At 37.6% G+C, this 17,653-nt stretch overlaps 1 protein-coding gene across 1 annotated transcript in view; it reads right to left on the bottom strand.

Annotated features, from left to right (window-relative positions):
- The window catches only part of KPNA1 (karyopherin alpha 1 (importin alpha 5)), a 76,188-nt gene that overhangs the window by 27,466 nt on the left and 31,069 nt on the right, over nucleotides 1-17,653 (bottom strand). Inside the window, exons 3-4 of the mRNA XM_006884233.1 lie at nucleotides 5,833-5,937; nucleotides 2,134-2,233 (exon numbers count right to left, since the gene is read on the bottom strand). Coding sequence (XP_006884295.1) covers nucleotides 2,134-2,233; nucleotides 5,833-5,937 — 205 coding nt within the window. The remainder of the gene's footprint in view (nucleotides 1-2,133; nucleotides 2,234-5,832; nucleotides 5,938-17,653) is intronic.

Genomic DNA, 17,653 nt, shown 5'->3' with positions numbered 1-17,653 from the left:
TTATGACTCAGGGTGAAGTCTCTCTCAGGGAGGAGTGATAGGGAATGGCAAAGGATACACTGACAAAGAAGATTGATCAGAACTGGCTTTGACAAGCACTGTGGCATTTGGACAAGAACAAACTGGGAGGAGGGTAGAGAGAATAATGCAACAATGAATGAGTGGAAGCCCAAAATCTCTGTAAATGTTTATGAAAATTAATAAAATATAATTAAACAAAAAAAAAAGAATTAACTATAATTTTTTATAATAGCTTATTGTTATTTGACAGAAATTTCCTGATAGAAAATGTTTTAAATAAGTGTGCTAATTTCAGCTAAAATTTAGTGAGGATTTTGATAACATTCAGGAAGAAGTACCAGAGAAATGGCCACTGGATTACAGTACTTAGTAGGGAGATTTTTATCCCAGCCAATGGAGAAAGCAACTAAGGAATGATAATCTGGAAAAAGAACTAAGGACAGGTCCTGTACATAAATACAAGAAACAAATTTGAAAATTACAATAAAGATTAATGCTTCATTATGCTAGATAATAGCAATAATATATAGAAAGAAGACAAAGATAGTAATAAAACATTTGAGGATAAAGCAAAGTCCAGTTAACTCAATTTTAAAAAAACAATTAAGCCACATTTTGTGAGAAACCTATTAGACTGAGTATGCTGAAAAGTGGGAAGTACACATGATAATTGGCTGCAAATACTTAAGAGGCTGTCAAGAAAAGACAAGACATAATTTTACATATGGTAGCAGCTTTATTTTTTTATTTTTCATTTCAATGAACATCTACAGAGATTTTAGAATTCCATTCATTCATTCATTCATTGTTGCACTTTTCTCCCCACCCCACCTGCCCGATCGTTCTACTCCTTGAAAAGCAAAAGAAAAACTCCTTCATTGTTACACAATCCTCCTACCCCAAATATAATCCACTCTGCAACCCTCATTCTGTACTCTTATGATAAACATAATGCACTAAAATATAATACTTTTAAACTATTCTCTCCCTCATCGGCTACAATGCAGTAAACATAATTTATCCAGTTTTTCTCAGTCTTACCCCCACCCCAATGTCAGTCTCATTCTACAACAGTGGCACCATATAGCAATTGTCCCTTTGTGACTGAGATATTTCACTCAGCATCATGTCCTCCAGGGAGTTTTTTTATTTTTCTGGTTTTCTTCCAGTTAGTTTCAAAGGGTACACAGACATCACCATCTATAAAGTTCCTAACTGGTACAAACAGCTTGTGCTCAAGTGCTAACAAAGGCTGGCAGTTCAAAGTCAAGTACCACAAAAAATATAGCTGTGAAAACGCTACAGAGCAATTCTACACTCTAACACCTGAGATCGACATTAGTCAGAAATGAGTCAACAGCAATTAAGAGCACTAATTCTATAAAAGCAGTAACTGAATACTAGGTGGCCAATTTTAGTGTTGATTATCAATTTTTTTATTCTTTTAAATTAAATTTTATTCATTTGAATGAACATTTACAGAGATTTTGGGTTTCCATTCATTCATTTTTGCACTATTTTCTCTATCCTGCCCCCCCAGTTCATTCCTCTTTTTCCCCCCCTTGAAAGTCTGTTTTAATCGTGATTATCAAATTTTTAACATGGTTCAGTTTATTTGTTCAGAATAACAAGACATATGAAATTCTACTCTACACTAATCATGGGCAGAGGGCAGTGAGATGAATGTAGTTACCCTGCTGACCAAGAAATCTGTACTTTACATTCAGTGGTAAATTACTAACATTTAAGTCAAGATTCTTTCAAGTGATATTTTTACTTTTCCTTAAAAGAAGGGAGAACTGCCCAATTTGAATTGAGATGCTGACTAGCATTCTGATCACTCTAGGTTCTTTTATGGGATAACCCACAAATAAAAGCTTCTATAAGATAGCCTCAGAAATAAAAATACTGCCTTCTGTTTTGATAAAAGCTTACAAATAAATAAAGCTGGCAGGCAGGATTCATAAATATATGTTTCTCTACATGTGTTGAGAGGCACATTATAAAGTTATCTATGATAACATACACAAGATATATATTATAACATAATATGGAAAACTAGTATTTTGTAAAGAAGTGAAAAGAACTACACTCAACACATGCTGAGCTCACCTTTTGAAAGCAGTTTTCGGAATTTCTGTGTTGCTGAAAGCTGTTGCTCTGGGCTATTGGAAAATATCATTTCAATCATGTCAGAAGTAATAACACCACCCTAGAATCACAAATGGAAGCAAATACAGTAAAATGTTAAACTGAATTAAAAGGAAAACAAGATAAATGAAAATGTATTAAAAAGCCAATTACAGTTCTCAAAAAAGTTTACACATATGTTAAAATTATATACAGAACTGCATTACAGGGGAGCTCTGGTAGCGTAGTGGCAAGAAGCTGCACTGCAATCCCAGAGACGCATGGTTCAAAACCACCAGATGCTCTGCCAGTAAAGGAGGGACAATCTCTTCCTGTACCAGTCAGATCTGATCTGATGGTACACAAACACACACACAAAATAATAATTTTTAAAAAAAAGGGGGGGGAGAAAAAAAAAAGAAAAATTGTTCTAAAAAAAAAAAAAAGAAATGCATTACATTATTAATAATGTGATCAAACAAAAAACCTCAACTCACTGCCTTCAACTCAGAATCAACTCACAGCTGAGGCTACAAATCACACATGCGATCGCCCACCTTTCTCCTGAGGAGCCCCTGGTATAGTCTAACCTCCAGAGGCATTGCCTTTGGGTTGCAGCGCAACTCCTTACACACTGTGCCACCATAGCTCCCTAATAACATGACAGGTGAGCATATATCACCCACAACATTTAAAAGCTCAAAATAATGATAAGTAGGCAATAAGACAAAAAGGTTTTATTCCTATCAGAAATTTCAGGTCTAGGAATATTAAGTCTGAAAACTGGCAAAAGTAATGTGAACAACAAAATAATAACCAACAAGAAAAAAAATACAAATGTAAGAATTTCTATCTACAGTATACATGGTGTAAAACTTTAGTTACTAAATATAAAACAAATCAGATGAATACTTATATCACAACCACCAATTATAGTACACCTTGAAAGGTATGGGAGATACATCTCAAAATCACTGCAGATCTCCAGGTTTTTAGAGATGGCTAAAATATAAACTTTTAAAATGATCAGAAGTTATAGCAGTTAATTTTCATTCTTCTCATAAAGAGTACAGGCTTAAGTAAAATATATTCTCTATTCAAAACACACAACATTGCAAAAATGTTTTACAAAGGCCTACAAGATAGTGATCCCTGCTTATCTCTTGAAATTCATCTCTTGCCAACTAAACTGAGATTGCTTTGACCACTATTCTTTACCTGACAACCTTTGAACTACCTACCTAAATTGTTTTTCCTTTCCTTATTTGTCACATTGTTGGCTGTTTCTTTCATTCAGTTCTCAGATTAAATGTAAACAGCTCAATGGTGGTTAATTTTATAAAACACAATATATAGGAATAATCATATGAAACACAGTACCAAAGGGAAAATAGACTGTGAAAAATAATTGTCAATGACTTATTAGACAAGGAATGAATATCTACTATTTCTAGAATACTCCAAAACCTCAACCAGAAAGAGACAAACAACTCAATTACAAAATAGGCAAATGACAATACTGGTGCTACGTTCTTCTTCCAACTGTCCATCTACTCAAATGATTTGTTCAGTACACAGACTGAATAGGGGGGGAGAAAGATTGTAGCTTTGACACACAGCTTTAATGATTGTAAACCATGCAGTCCTGCCCACTTGTTCTGTTCGTTTAACTATTTCTTGGTCTAAGTACAGGTTTCACATGAGTGCAATTAAATGTTCTGGGTTTCCCATTCTTCTCAATGTTATTGATCATTTCTTACGATTCACACAGTCAAATAAATGCCTTTTTATAGTCAGTAAAGCACAAGTAAACATTTATTTCTCGTTCCAGGGTCTCTTCTGAATCCATCTTGTAGTTTCTTACTTACGAACTGTTGCAGCCATGTTAAAAATAATCTTCTGCAAGATTTTACTTGCATTCAATATTATGACATTGTTCAGTAACTTCTATATGCTGTTGAATCACTTTTTTTGGAATGTGAATAAATGTGAATCTCTTCCTATCAGCTGACCAGTTCCGTCCTTCAAATTGCTTGGCATAAGGTAGTGAGCATGGTTAGGGCTGTATTTTTCTGCTGAAATATCTCAATCGGTAACCCATTAAATCCTGGGCTTTATATTCTGCCAATGCCTTCAATTCAGTTTGGACTTCATCCTTTACTTCAGTACCATTGGTTCTTGATCATATGTTTGTTACTTCCCAAAATGGTTCAGAGTTGACCAATTCATTTTAGTAAAGTGAATCTGTATTTCTCTCATCATCTTTTTGTGCTTCCCTTTCCATTCAAAATTTTGCTCACAGAACCTTTCAGAATTGCAACGTGAGGTCTGAATTTGTTCTTCAGTTCCTTCAGCTTGAGAAATGCCAAATGTGCTCTTCCCTTCTGGTTTTCTAGTTTCAGCACTTAGTACATTTCACTGTAATACTTAGCGTTGTCTTCTCATGCTTCCCTTAAATCTGTTAAGTTCTCTTACTTCAGTACTTCTCTTTGTTTTGGTCTCTTTCACATCTAATGCAAATTTCAAGGCCTCTTCTGACATCCATTTCAGTCTTCTCTATCTTACCTGTCTTTGCAGAGGTAAGGCTGTAAATCTTTATGAAAGAAGGCTGTCACATTTTTCCCTCCACAAAACTGCTGGTGAGTTCAAACTATTAACCTTCTGGTTTGCCACTAGATCTACTTATAACATGTACATATATTCTAGTTCAAAGAAAATGTATATTTTATAAGTATATTTTTTAAAAAATCTCAAAATAATTCAGAATCTAATGATGCAAGTGCAAAAAATTTATTAAGACTGAGATGAAAGAAAATTTTTCACTACAGGTTCTGAGGGTTTTTTGCGTGATAAAAAGTATTATCAATGGAAGGTCTACACAGGTCTGATGAATATAAATAATTTATCATTTTTTATCCTTTTCTGAAATTTCAAAAAGTTATATTACACTAATGCTCCTTATAGCATTTTTCATAAGAGCCAAAATGTGGAAATAAAATGAATATAAACAGATAAATAAACAAGATGTCGCGTATCCATAAAAAGGAATTTTAATCAAAAAGAGAAAAAAATGCATACTATGGCATTAGTAAATCTTGAAAATCTTAAGCTCAAACTCAAAAATGACCTTCAGTGGGTTTTCAGAGGCTGTAAATCACACAGAAGGAGACTGACCATTTTTATCCCTCAAAGTTGTTGGTGGATTCAAACCACCACCACAGAAGCTGATATAATAAGTCAAATAACATATGATTCACTATCCATTTGGAGAAAAATAGTGCACTGTGGTAAAAAGTACATTATGGTAAATGACAAGTATTTTCCCACAAAATATTTTAAAAGATTACCAAAAAAAAAGATTACAGTACTTGTTATTTAATTGTATAATGTCCAATTTTGTAGCTAAAATGAGTAACATGATTTCCTTTAATGTTTCTCTTCTATTTAACTTTTAAGGAATAATTCTGTAAATCATCACTTTGTATATATCATTAAAGTTAGAAGTACAATTAAGTCAATTTTGTTTAGCTGAACATTGTGTGAAACAGTAATATTTAATAAATTATGAATTACATGTATTTTTAATAAATGAAATATCAAGCACTTTTTGTAGCTATTTCTTATCTATATCTCAACTCTTAATTATAAAAAAAAAATCAGAGTTCCTTTCATCTCACTTACAGGTGCCATTTCCATGTTATTAATCTGTGCCTCATGGAAACCTCCATCTGCCATAACTTCCTCACTTTCTTCTTCTGCTGTAGCAACATTTCTTCGCTTGAATAACTGAAAAAAGAGGGGGAAATAATTATAATTGTCATTCTAAAACAAAGGAGTTTAACATACAAATTCTCCATTTAAAAAAGAGCCAGTTTAAAGTTCTGAAAATGGTTTTAAAATATCCTAAGGTCTGTGCCTTTCTCATTCTTTCCCAATGAGGTTATTTCTATTTCTCCAATCTTATCTAAAATATTAAATTGTCACAATACTTTATTACCAACATTTCAGGAGGTAAAACTTAACTAAGAGAGGCCTGACATTAAACAGTATAAAAAGGTTGACAATGTTAGACATGGCAGATAAAACCTGCTTAGCCATTTCCCTCTTCTCTCTACTGGATACAGGCAGTATTCTTACTACTATGCCAAGAACAATGAAAATAATGTCAGCACAACATAACATTTCTCTCTTTAACCCTCAAGGTTGGTCAACTGAAGCTTTCTGACTGACCTTAGTGATGATTAATAACAAGTGCCTGGACATTAGTTTTTCAACCTTCATTAGTTTGTATAAGTAAAAAATATTTCTCTCTAAAAGCCTTTCATTATATTCTTAAGAGACGGGGGTTTTTTAAGTACCAGAGAGTCAGAACTAACCCATAGCTGACGTTCTAGCAGGCAGTAAACTGTACAGGAGGAGAGTGCTCTTCAAATGGTGTACCTTCAGGTTGACAGTGCGACTCCTTAACCACTAAGCTACCAGAACTTACCCAAGGGCCCTGGGCTGTTGTTGTTGTTAATTGCCTCTGAGTCGAGCATGACTCATAACAACTCTATGAACAAAAGGCTTGAAAAGCCGCTCTACAACTATCGACATTTATCAAAGGTCATAGAGTTTCCGTAGGCATGTTATTTAAGAAGTGGATGCCGCTCCTGCTTCCAAACCCATAGTATGCTATTGTTTTTATATGCCACTGAGTAGCTTGCGATGTATTGCGACCCAACGTACAGCAGCTCTCAATCCTTCCCTGTCCTGAGCCAGTCTCACTAATTTTGATACACCAGCCCCCATCACCCGAATCACTGTATCAATCCATCTCATCATGAGTTTCCCTCTCCTGTGCTGTCTGTCCAACCCTCTGAGCATGATGTCCTTCTCCAAGGACCAATCTCTCCTGGCCACGTGCCCAAAGTAAGTGAGGCAAAGCCTCAAAATCCTAGCCTCCAAGGAAAGACATGGCTTCACCCTCTCCAAAATAGACCTATTTGTTTTCTTGGCAGTCCATGGTATGTTCAAGACTCTTCTCCAGCAACACAACTCGAAGGCATCTATTCTTCTGTCATCCTTAGTCACTGTTCAACTTCTCTGAAGCATAACAAGAAAGTGAGAAGACCCTGGACTGGATTAGGCACACCTTATATGCCAAAATAAGTACCATCTAAACATAAAGCTTGGGACTACACACACACAGGGTAGTCTGTTCGAAAGATTGGCTTTACTAATGAAGATTTTCCTATCTAAAATCTCCATACCTTTGTTGCTCCTCACAGGACTACACTGTGCAACTGACGACCAGGATTGGAAGGGAGAACTCAAAGGAATGTGGTGGACCCAAAACAGTAACTTACCATGTGCACAGCCAATCAAGGAGGTGTACACATGTAGCTAGCCAAGTAGAGGTGCACGGGCAGAGACAGCACCACAAAGAAATGAAGCTAAATTAAGTTCAGACCACTCTGCAGCCCTTATCTAAATCCGCAAAAACACAAAATTCACACATTGTTTGGTCCTAACAATAGTAGAAATAGATTTTCTCGAGTATAATACAGGAGTACAAAGTATTTCAAAATTTGTATGCAAAATTCACCCACATGTCCACTTTACAGACAAACCTGGTTACACATCTTGACCACCAATGACTTGTCATTAGAGATTTCACATCTCAGACATGTTATTAGATAGTCCCACAGTGTACACATCTTTTAAAATGGGTACACTATTTACCAGAAAATAGTTGTACAGGTGAGGTGTTATATAGTTCATTCCAGATCCAAGAAAACCTAGTATAATGAGATTTACATTGTAAAGTAACGAGATGAAGTAGAAGTTAGTGGTAAGGTTAAAGGGAAAAAAAATTGAAATGAAGCAATGAAACATCCAGAAAGAAGTATCAAACTGATTATAAAGAATCTGATTTATTTTGGCTATCCCATCTTCAAGGGAGCTCTGGTGGACTAGTGGATAGAGACGTCCACCACCAGCCCAAAGACAGGCTATTAGAAGCCATCAGCTGCTCCTCTGGGGAATGATGGACAATCCTCTCTCACATGATTTAAGCCTGCTGAAAATCAGCCGGAGGGTCAGCTCTAAGCTCATTCCAACCCGACACCAATGAGTTCTGTTGCTGTTATTAGGTGCCAATGAATTGCCTTCAACTTACAGTGGCCCTCTACACAATAGCTCTGAATCCTGCTCTATCCTGAGCCAATCTCACTGTCTCAGACATACCTACTCCCATTGCCCCAGTTACTGGGTCAATCCATCTCATTTCACCCAGGGCTTTCCTCTCCTGTGTTGTCCCTTGACTTTTCCAAGCAAGGACTGGTCCCTCCTGGCTATGTGCCCAAAGTATGTGAGATGGAGTCATGGATTTTTTAAAAATTTCATCTTCAAGTATGAAAGCTCTAAGAAGTGGCTCCATTATTTCTACAATTGTTGAAAACACAGGAAGAAAATGTTCTGTTACTAAGGCTGCTGTCTAGAACAGGGCATGTGATTGTTGTTGTTGTTGTTATGTGCTGTTGAGTCGAGTACAACTCACAGCAACCTTACAAATAATCACTCTGAGCCCTGTCCTATCCTGTGACATCCTCACAATCTCTGACACACTTGAGCTGCAGTCACTGTGTCAATCCATTTGGTTGTCATCCTTGCCTCTAAGGAGCACTCTGGCCAGCTGGAGGATTCACATGGTTTACCTTCAGGTTGAGCTACCAGAACTCAACCAAGAGCCCTGGGTAGTACTTCCAAATTCAACCGTGACAGAGTACAACTAGATTATCCTTTTATCTTAAGCAATTAAGAAAGTACACAAAGTACATAAAGTACATAAGTTCCATTGGACAGTAAGTAGCACAAGGAAATAATCTTTGACTGGAAAAATCAAGATGAGCCCTATGATTGCCTCATAATATTCCCTGGACCAAGTTTCCAGACTGCCGTGCAGAGAACAATGAGACAGAGTTCAGACAGGGGTAACCAAGTAATCTACAAGAATGTAGTCCTTGAGACTTCAGCTCAGTATTGATCCACAAATGTGTATGAGGAAAAGACCCAAAACTGGGAAAGGAACAACCTTCATAGATATATATAATAATTTCTAGAGGCCATTCACATTTTAAACTAGTTCATGTTTCCAGCAGCTGCAGTAGAAAGATAGACTAATATGTGGGGCACTATTGTTCAAAACTGTTTTTCCTAGGCCAATGCCTTTGACTTTGCCATATGGCTGGGCGGGAGTATACAAATAGGGTATGTTATTCTATATACAAAGGGAATGGCTAGTTTCACCAGTCCTCCACATTTATACTAAGCAGATTCAGCAGCAAAAATTTGGGAAATCTCACTACCAGCAGTAAAGCAGCAGCAGCAGCAGCAAATGAATGCTGCACCTATCCTTTTTTAACACTGGTCTTAAGCCGCAAGACTGAAGGCTGAAGGGCCTGCAGGCATACTTCAGAAGCAGTCTAAGAAACTATCCTGTTGCCAACATGAACTGTATCCTGTTAACTTCCTTAATAAAAACCACGACATGAGTATGGTTCTGTGAGATCTGTGTAACAGATTTCATACTATTTTAATGGGTTTCGGACCTAGTATAATGGTAGGACTGTTGCTGGAATTGATGGAAATAGGTAAGAGAACATGCGAAATATTTCTGACATGATAGGAATGGGTTTTGTGTAAGGAATGCTGTCGATGGGGTCAGTTCGCCCTTCTGGAGTTAAGAGGAGTCAAACTTGGCCATCCTCACTGTTTACAGACATGGAGGAAAACAACTCAAAAAGGGTACTGTCGTTGTTAGGTACAGATAAATTGATTTGACTCAGTGGACCCACAAGATAAAGCAGAACTGCTCACATGATTTTCTAGGTTGTAATACTCTTTATGGAAGAAGATATCTGTTTCTTTTTTGTATGAAGCTACTGAAAGGGTTTAGTTACTGGGGTTAAACAGCCCAAAAGGTGTGGGCTAAAGGTCTAGAACAACTGATTATAAAGCAAGGTGCCAAAGATTCAAAATAGTATCTCTGATCTCCATCAATTTTGAGAGCCTCCTTTTTTAATCAATGCCTTTAATCAATGCTTGGGCATCTTCCTTCAGTACCACTGGGTTGTGATAATATGCTGCTCCCTCAAATGGTTCAGTGATCACCAATTCTTTCTGGTATAATGATTCCTTCTATTTTCTTCTGATATTCACTGTATGTTTCAGTATTTTGATAATACAATCCTTTAGTATTTCAACTTCAGGACTGCTCTCCTCTCTGCCCCGTTCATTCAACTTGAGCAAAGTCTGACATGTTCTTTCACTTTTGGTTTTCTAAGTCCAGGTACAATACTCCTCAAGCTCCCTTTGACATTTTCTGTTCAGCTTTCTTACTGCATCAGTTCTTCCAGTAACTTTTGTTCTCTAGGTCTGAGTCTCTTCTGACATTTATTTTGATCAGTTTTTGCTTTCCCCAGTATATCATCCCACAACCCGCTTGATCCTTGGTCATTAATGTTCAATGCATCAACTCTACCCCTGAGATAGATTCTCAATTCAAGTAGGTTAAACTAAAGGATGTAATCTGGCTCTTCTTAAATGCATAACTGATCAATTTCAGACAGCAGAAGATATCAGAAATCCTCCTTCATCTTGGTCTTTAGTGTTCCTGAATAGTTGTAGACTAATCCATAGACAATGCTAATCTTTTCTCGATTTACTTTTAACTTTGTCTACTAGCCCGGTTTTCTTGATGCTGCTGAGATAGAATCCATATTGAAGGCTGCAGTCCTTAATGTGCTGTAGCATGTGCTTCGAGTCCTTACCACTTACTTTTCAGCAAGCAAGGTTGTGTTATCTGCATAATACAGGTTAGTAATGAGTCTTCCTCTATCCTGATGCCAAACATATTTTATTTTACTTGGATTCACAGATCAACACACTTGATACAAATAGTCAAGAAGTAAATGCATGCTACACTGGGAAAATCTGCTGTCAAGGACCACTTCAAAGTACTAAGGAGCAATAATGTCAGTTTGAAGACTTCATCCAAGCCATGGTTTTTACACATGTTGCTATGCACCTGAAAGTTGGACAATGACTAAGGATGACAGAAGAAGAGTCAATGTCATTAACTTGCGATGTCAGACAAGAATGCTGACCATCCTGTGGACTGCCAAGAGAACAAACAGGTCTGCCCTGGAGAAAGTGAAACCAGGATGTTCCTTGGAGGCAAGGATGGTAAAACTCAGTCTCACATACTTTGGGCATACTGTCAAGAGGAGCCATCCCTAAAGAAGGATATCATGTTTGGAAAGTTGGGGGTCAGTGCAAGAAAAGACCCTCAACAAGATGGATTGACACAGGGGCAGACCATGTGATATCCAGTACTCTTTGACAACATAATTCAAGTACACTGATTCTTCTTTGGTTACCTTTATTCATTTTCTAACTTTTGGATGCCTAAGAAGTAACTGAAAATACATGGTTTAGATCAGGGCTCCTATTTTTTCTAATTTTTAACTCGTTGATTCTATCCAGCATACTCTTCATCTCAATCATCAGAGCTTTATTTTCCCCCCTCCTTTTCCTTTATTCTTGCTGTGTACCATCAAACTGGATCGAACTGGCACAGGAGGAGTTTGCGCCTCCTTCTCCAGTAGAGTATCTGTGGATTCAAACCCTGAACTTTCGGCATTGCAGTGCAGCTTCTTGCCACTAGGCCACCAGAGCTCCCCTTAATCATCATAGCTTTTATATCTAAAAATCTTTTTTTATTTTTAAAAAAACATCCCTAGGTAGAAAAAATTATTAAGTGCTCAACAATAGCTGAAACATTAGTGGTTTAAAATTCACCCATACCTATCACAGAAGGTGGACCTGGTGACCTGCTTCTTAAAGGTCTTAAAAACCCTATAGTTCTCTTCTACACATGCGGATGCATGAGTTGGAACTGACTCTATAGTAATACTATTATTGTTGTTTTTATGTGCCGTTGAGTTGCCTTCGGCTCATAGCGACCCTATATAAACCAGCTCTGAAGGCTGCCCTGTTCAGAGCCAGTCTCACTGACACTGGCACACCTACCCCCACTGCTGCAGTTATCTTATCAATCCATCATATCTGAGGTCTTCCTCTACTGTGCTGTCTCTCTACCTTTCTGAGCATGGTGTCTCTCCAAGGACTGGTCCCTCCTGGTCACATGCTCAAAATATGTGAGAAGGAGCTTCAAAATCCTAGAGATGGAGTTTTAAGGAAGAAGTTTATCTTTTGCTTTTCAAAGAGAGGAGTGAACTGGGGGGGGGGGGAGGTGTAAAGAAAAAAGTGCAACAATGAATGAATAAAAATCCAAAATCTCTGTAAATGTTCATTAAAATTAATAAAAGAAAATTTAAAAAAAAATCCTAGCCTCCAAGGAGAAAATTGGTTTCACTCTCTAAGACGGACCTCTTTGTTTTCTCAGCAGTCCACAGAATGTTTAAGACTCTTCTCCAGCACCACGACTCAAAGGCATCAAATCTTTTCTGTCATGCTCAGTCATTGTCCAGCTCTCTGATGCACAGCCAAGTAACTGCAAAGACCATAGCCTCAATCAGGTGCATCTCAGTCTCTGGACTGTCATCATTGCTTCTCAGTACACTGGAGAGGTCCCTGACAGCAGATTTTCCCAATGCAATTAGTCTTTTAATTTCCTGACTGCTGGTGTCAAGAGTGTTGACTGTGGAGCCAAGCAAAGTGAAACTGCTAACAATCTTGATCACTTCTCCGTCTATCATGATGCTGCCAATTAATTGGCCCCGTGTGAGAATCTTTGTCTTCTTGATGTTGAGCTTCAATCCGTATTGGAGACTTATTAGAAGGTCCATGACTTTCTGCAGCAAGTGCTTCAGGTCCTCCTCAGTTTCAGCAAGCAGGGTTGTATCATCTGCATAACGTAGATGAGTTGATGAGTCTTTCTCCAATCCTGATGTCGCATTCCTCCTCATAAAGGCCAGCCTCCCCAGTGATTTGTTCTGCATATAGATTGAAAAGGTATGGAGATAGGATGTATCCCTGATGCACACCTTTCCTGATCCTCAACCATACACTATTTCCCTGCTGTGTTGTGAGGACTGCTTCTTGGTCTGAGTATGGAATATAGTTATAACTGTCTTAATATTCTTCTTTGGTAATTCTAACATCTGCATTAATTTGAGATCCATTTAAAATGTTAATTCTCATGACAGGCCATATTTTCTTGCTTCTTTGTACTATTTATCTTTGTCTATATCCCAAATATTGTAGATTTCACCTTGCTGGGTACTTACTATTTTGGGTTTATCATATATCATCTTGAGTTTCATTATGATATGCAGCTAAGATCTATGGGCATGGTTTAATCCTTTGGGTGTTGCTTGTAAAGTCTATTAGATGGATCTACAGTAATGCTAAGTCTGTGACTTATTCATCTCTAATGCTGAAGAAAGATGCTTCTGTGTCTTCTACCAAGTGGCTCATGAATTATGATTTCTTGTACTCTAACTAGTGGGAATAGGCATTATTTCTGGTTCTGTGTAGGTATAAGGCACTCTTTAATCCTTTTACCCAGTATTCTCTCTAGAAATAGAGGGAATCCATATATATGTACTAATCAGTACTTTGGTTTACACTTGAAGAAAACCCACTGAAGAGCTCTGGGTTTCTTTCTCTGTCCATCAATCTCTTCTCTGGTATTCCAGTCTAAGAACTCTATTTGCTTTCATCTCAAGATTCTCAGTTGTATTTCTTCAACTCAGAAAACCTGTGACTCTCCATCAAATTTCCTCATCATGTCAGAATCTATAAATTTTCTGAAGGCAGTTCGGCCAATCATAGCATCCACTTCATTGTTTACTATATCCAAGAAATACTGACCTTTTACTCTCTGATGTCTAGTATCACTTATCCCTTCACTGTCTTAAGTAGGTATTTTGTCTGGTTTTGGTTACTTCAGGTATGCATGTGTTCAGGTAGGTGGCTTAATGGTAATGAATTAAGTGGTTTGAATCCACCAGCCACTGTTTGGGGGGGAAGAGGGGCAATCTCCTCCTGTGCAGCATACAGCCAATGAAAAGCCCACCAGAGAGTCAGTTATGAGTCAATTCCAACTCAGCAGCAATGAATTGGTCTTGTGTTTTGTTCGAATAAGAGGGGAGAAAAAAAAATTCCAGTCCTGTTATCCAACTTGGCCAGAATCAGAAATCCTCATAGAATTTTTTGATACTTAAAATTTTAACCAATGGAAAACGGAAAACTGTTCAAAGTTAGTTTTTTTTTTTTAGTCTTTTTAACACAGTTCGTACGATCTTTTATTATATGCTGTGGAAAATACTGATGGGTGAGAATCTATAATCTTTCAGTTAGTAGTTAAGCATTAACCATACAAAACTGCTGAAAAACTACTCTAGCTATATAAAATAATAGTCCTTTAACGAACTCCAAGATGTTAAATGAGGGGGGCAGCGAGGAATATGTGCAATAATGAATGAATGGAAATCCAAGCTATTTACAAACATTCATTAAAATATCAATTAAAATTTTTAAAAGATGTTAAATGATATGAATGCAACAATAAAAATTATTGCAATAGTTGTCTAAAAAGCAGGGAAACTAAACTAGCATGTAGCTAATATTTCCAAGTTTAAGAAGTACATGTAGAAACTGATGTGACTAAATTGGAAGGTAAGGTTGAATGAAATACTAAATTTGCTAAGGATTATTTATTAAGCAGTTTGAGACTGGGAAATAGGCAAGTTACATAATTGCTTAAGTAAAAATGCAATGCATGATGGAAAACTAAACCATGAAAAAATATTTTAAATGATATATAATTACATAATTTAAGTCATCCAAACAGATCTATTCTAACTAGTCCAAATATGTAAAACCCATGTCATTTAATATTCAGCACTTATAAGAGACAGTATTATGCTTTGGCCATCATATGCTCTGCAAAATAAACAAAAGTAAATACTGCGTCAAAGTAAACATTGCAAAGTAAATATTGCATCTGTGTGTCAGTAAACAACTTTTATCAAGTGGACCTCATGCTGTATGGTCATATAAAAAGAGCACTAACCCAAACTGTGAAAGGATTTTGGTCCCACTAATAGACTATCCAAGAGCTCTGGTGGCCTAATGGTTAAGAAGTTACACTGCAATCCTAACAGCAGAGTTTCAAATCTACTAGCTGCTCTGTGAAAGGATGGGCAATATCCTGTGTGATTTACTATCTCTGAAAACCCGCTAGAGGGTCAGCTATGGGTTAGTTCCAACTAAACAAAAACAATCTACCATACAAATATCTTCACAGCTTCTATACAGAAAACAATCTACTATACTAATCTATACATATTCATCTTGTTTGGATCCATAATTAACACCTTTGGTACCAGCAGTCAGGTAAAAAGATGTACTGCACTGGGAAAATCTGCAGTTAGGGACCTTTCCAAATTATTTACAAGTAGTGATGTCAGTTTGAGGACTAAAGTGCATCTAATTCAGGCCACAGGCTTTCCAATCACTAACATCCTGAGACCTAGACAATGAATAAGGATGACAGAAAAAGAATTGATACCATTGAGCTGTGGTGTTGGAGAAAAGCACTGAGCATCCCATGGGCATCCAAGAGAACAGATATGTCTTTGAGATGGTGCAGCCAGAGTGCTCTTTGGAGGCAAGAAAGATGAGGCTTTGCCTCACATACTCTGGACATGTTGCCAGGAGGTGCTATTCCTTGGAGATGGACATAGTATTGGGAAGGGTGGAGGGTCAGTGAAGGAGAGGAAGACCCTCAATCAGGTGGACTGAAAGGTGATTGCTGCAATGGGCTTCTGTGTATCAGGAAATGTGAAGATGGTGCAGGACAGAACAGAGTTCAGATTTTTTGTTCACAGGGTCGTTAGGAGTCGTGCTCAACTCGATAGCACCTAACAACAACAACATAAAAATCTACTGTATAGGGAGTTCTGGTGACCTAATGGTAAGGAGGGGCACTGCCAAACTAAAAGCATGCCACTGCTCCATGGCATAAAGTTGGCAATTTTTCATCATGTGATTTACTACCTCTGAAAATCTGTTGGAAGGTCAGGTTTGAGTAGGCTTGGCAGTGCCTAACAACACAACAACAATCTACTATATATTCTTGGGTAAACCAAACTCACAGTTTTATTATACTGCAGATGGTTTATAGCTGCATGGTATGTCACAAATATAATTATGTAACTTTCACTAGTCATGGTGAAGAAATTAAATTAGATTATAATTATTAAAACTTCTGTATCCAGAAGATTATTGCAACCTACAGTCAACATTTTAAAAATTGAGGTGTTTGAGCTGTGGTGCTGGAGAAGAGTACTGAGGGTACCATGGACTGCTAGGAAAACAGATTCATCCTGGAAAGGGTCAAACCGGGCTGCTCCTTGGAGGCAAGGATTCTAAGGCTCCGTCTAACATACTCTGGACATGTTGCAAGGAGGGACAGGTCCTTGGAGAGGGACATCATGCTTGGTAGGGTGGAGGGACAGCGCAGAAGGGAAAGGCCCCCTATGAGGTGGATTGATTCAGTGACTGGGGTAATCAGGATGGGTGTGTCGGAGACTGTGCAATTGGCACAGGACAGAGTTTAGGAATGTTGTACATAGAGTCGCTATGAGTCGCAAACAACTGGACAGCACATAACAACAACAAGTCTTTGATACCTTGTGTCAATTGTACATTTATACCATATCCAAATCAGGTCAGCCATGTATTAAATGCTCAACAGCCACATGTACCAAATCACTACAGTGGCAAATACTTTGGCTCCAATGGTTATCAAATATTTCATGAGGAGATAGACAGCATAAGAGACACAATCCAGAACTGAACTTCAAGATTCCATCTGAGCATTACTAATTGAAAGCCTCCTTCTAGTGAAAGAATATGTAATCATTTCCACTGAAATTGCTACAACCACTTAGGAAGGCTTCAAATAAAGAACTAGTAATGCAGTGAAATGATCATCATTCCTGCTCAATGTTTTAAAACACTTACAGTATTTTATTTTCTCTTGCACATGATCATACAGGCATTTAAAAACATTTATTCATAATAATGGTGTATTATGAAGCTAAATGTCAAGAAAACAAAGATTCTAACCACTGGACCAATTAGCAGCATCAGCATGGATGGTGAAGAGATTGAGATTGTTAACAGTTTTAATTTACTTGGCTCTACAGTCAACACTCTTGGTAACAGCAGCCAGGAAATCAGGAGACGAATTGCATTGGGAAAGTCGGCTTTGAGGGACCTCTCAAGAGTACTGAAGAGCAAAGATGTCAGGCTGGAGACTAAGGTGCGCCTGATCCGGGATATAGTCTTCACAATTATGTGCTATGCATCAGAGAGTTGGACAGTGAATAGGGCTGACAGAAAGAGGATTGATGCCTTTGAGCTGTGGTGCTGGAGAAGAGTGTTGAATATACCATGGACTGCTAGGAGAACAAACAGGTTTGTC

This window comes from Elephantulus edwardii, unplaced genomic scaffold (genome assembly GCF_000299155.1).
Source record: "Elephantulus edwardii isolate Elephantulus edwardi_28Jun2011 unplaced genomic scaffold, EleEdw1.0 scaffold00032, whole genome shotgun sequence".
Classification (NCBI taxonomy): Eukaryota; Metazoa; Chordata; class Mammalia; order Macroscelidea; family Macroscelididae; genus Elephantulus; species Elephantulus edwardii.
The sequence above is the reverse complement of the archived record's forward strand: the minus strand, read 5'-3'. Positions and strand labels throughout refer to the sequence as shown.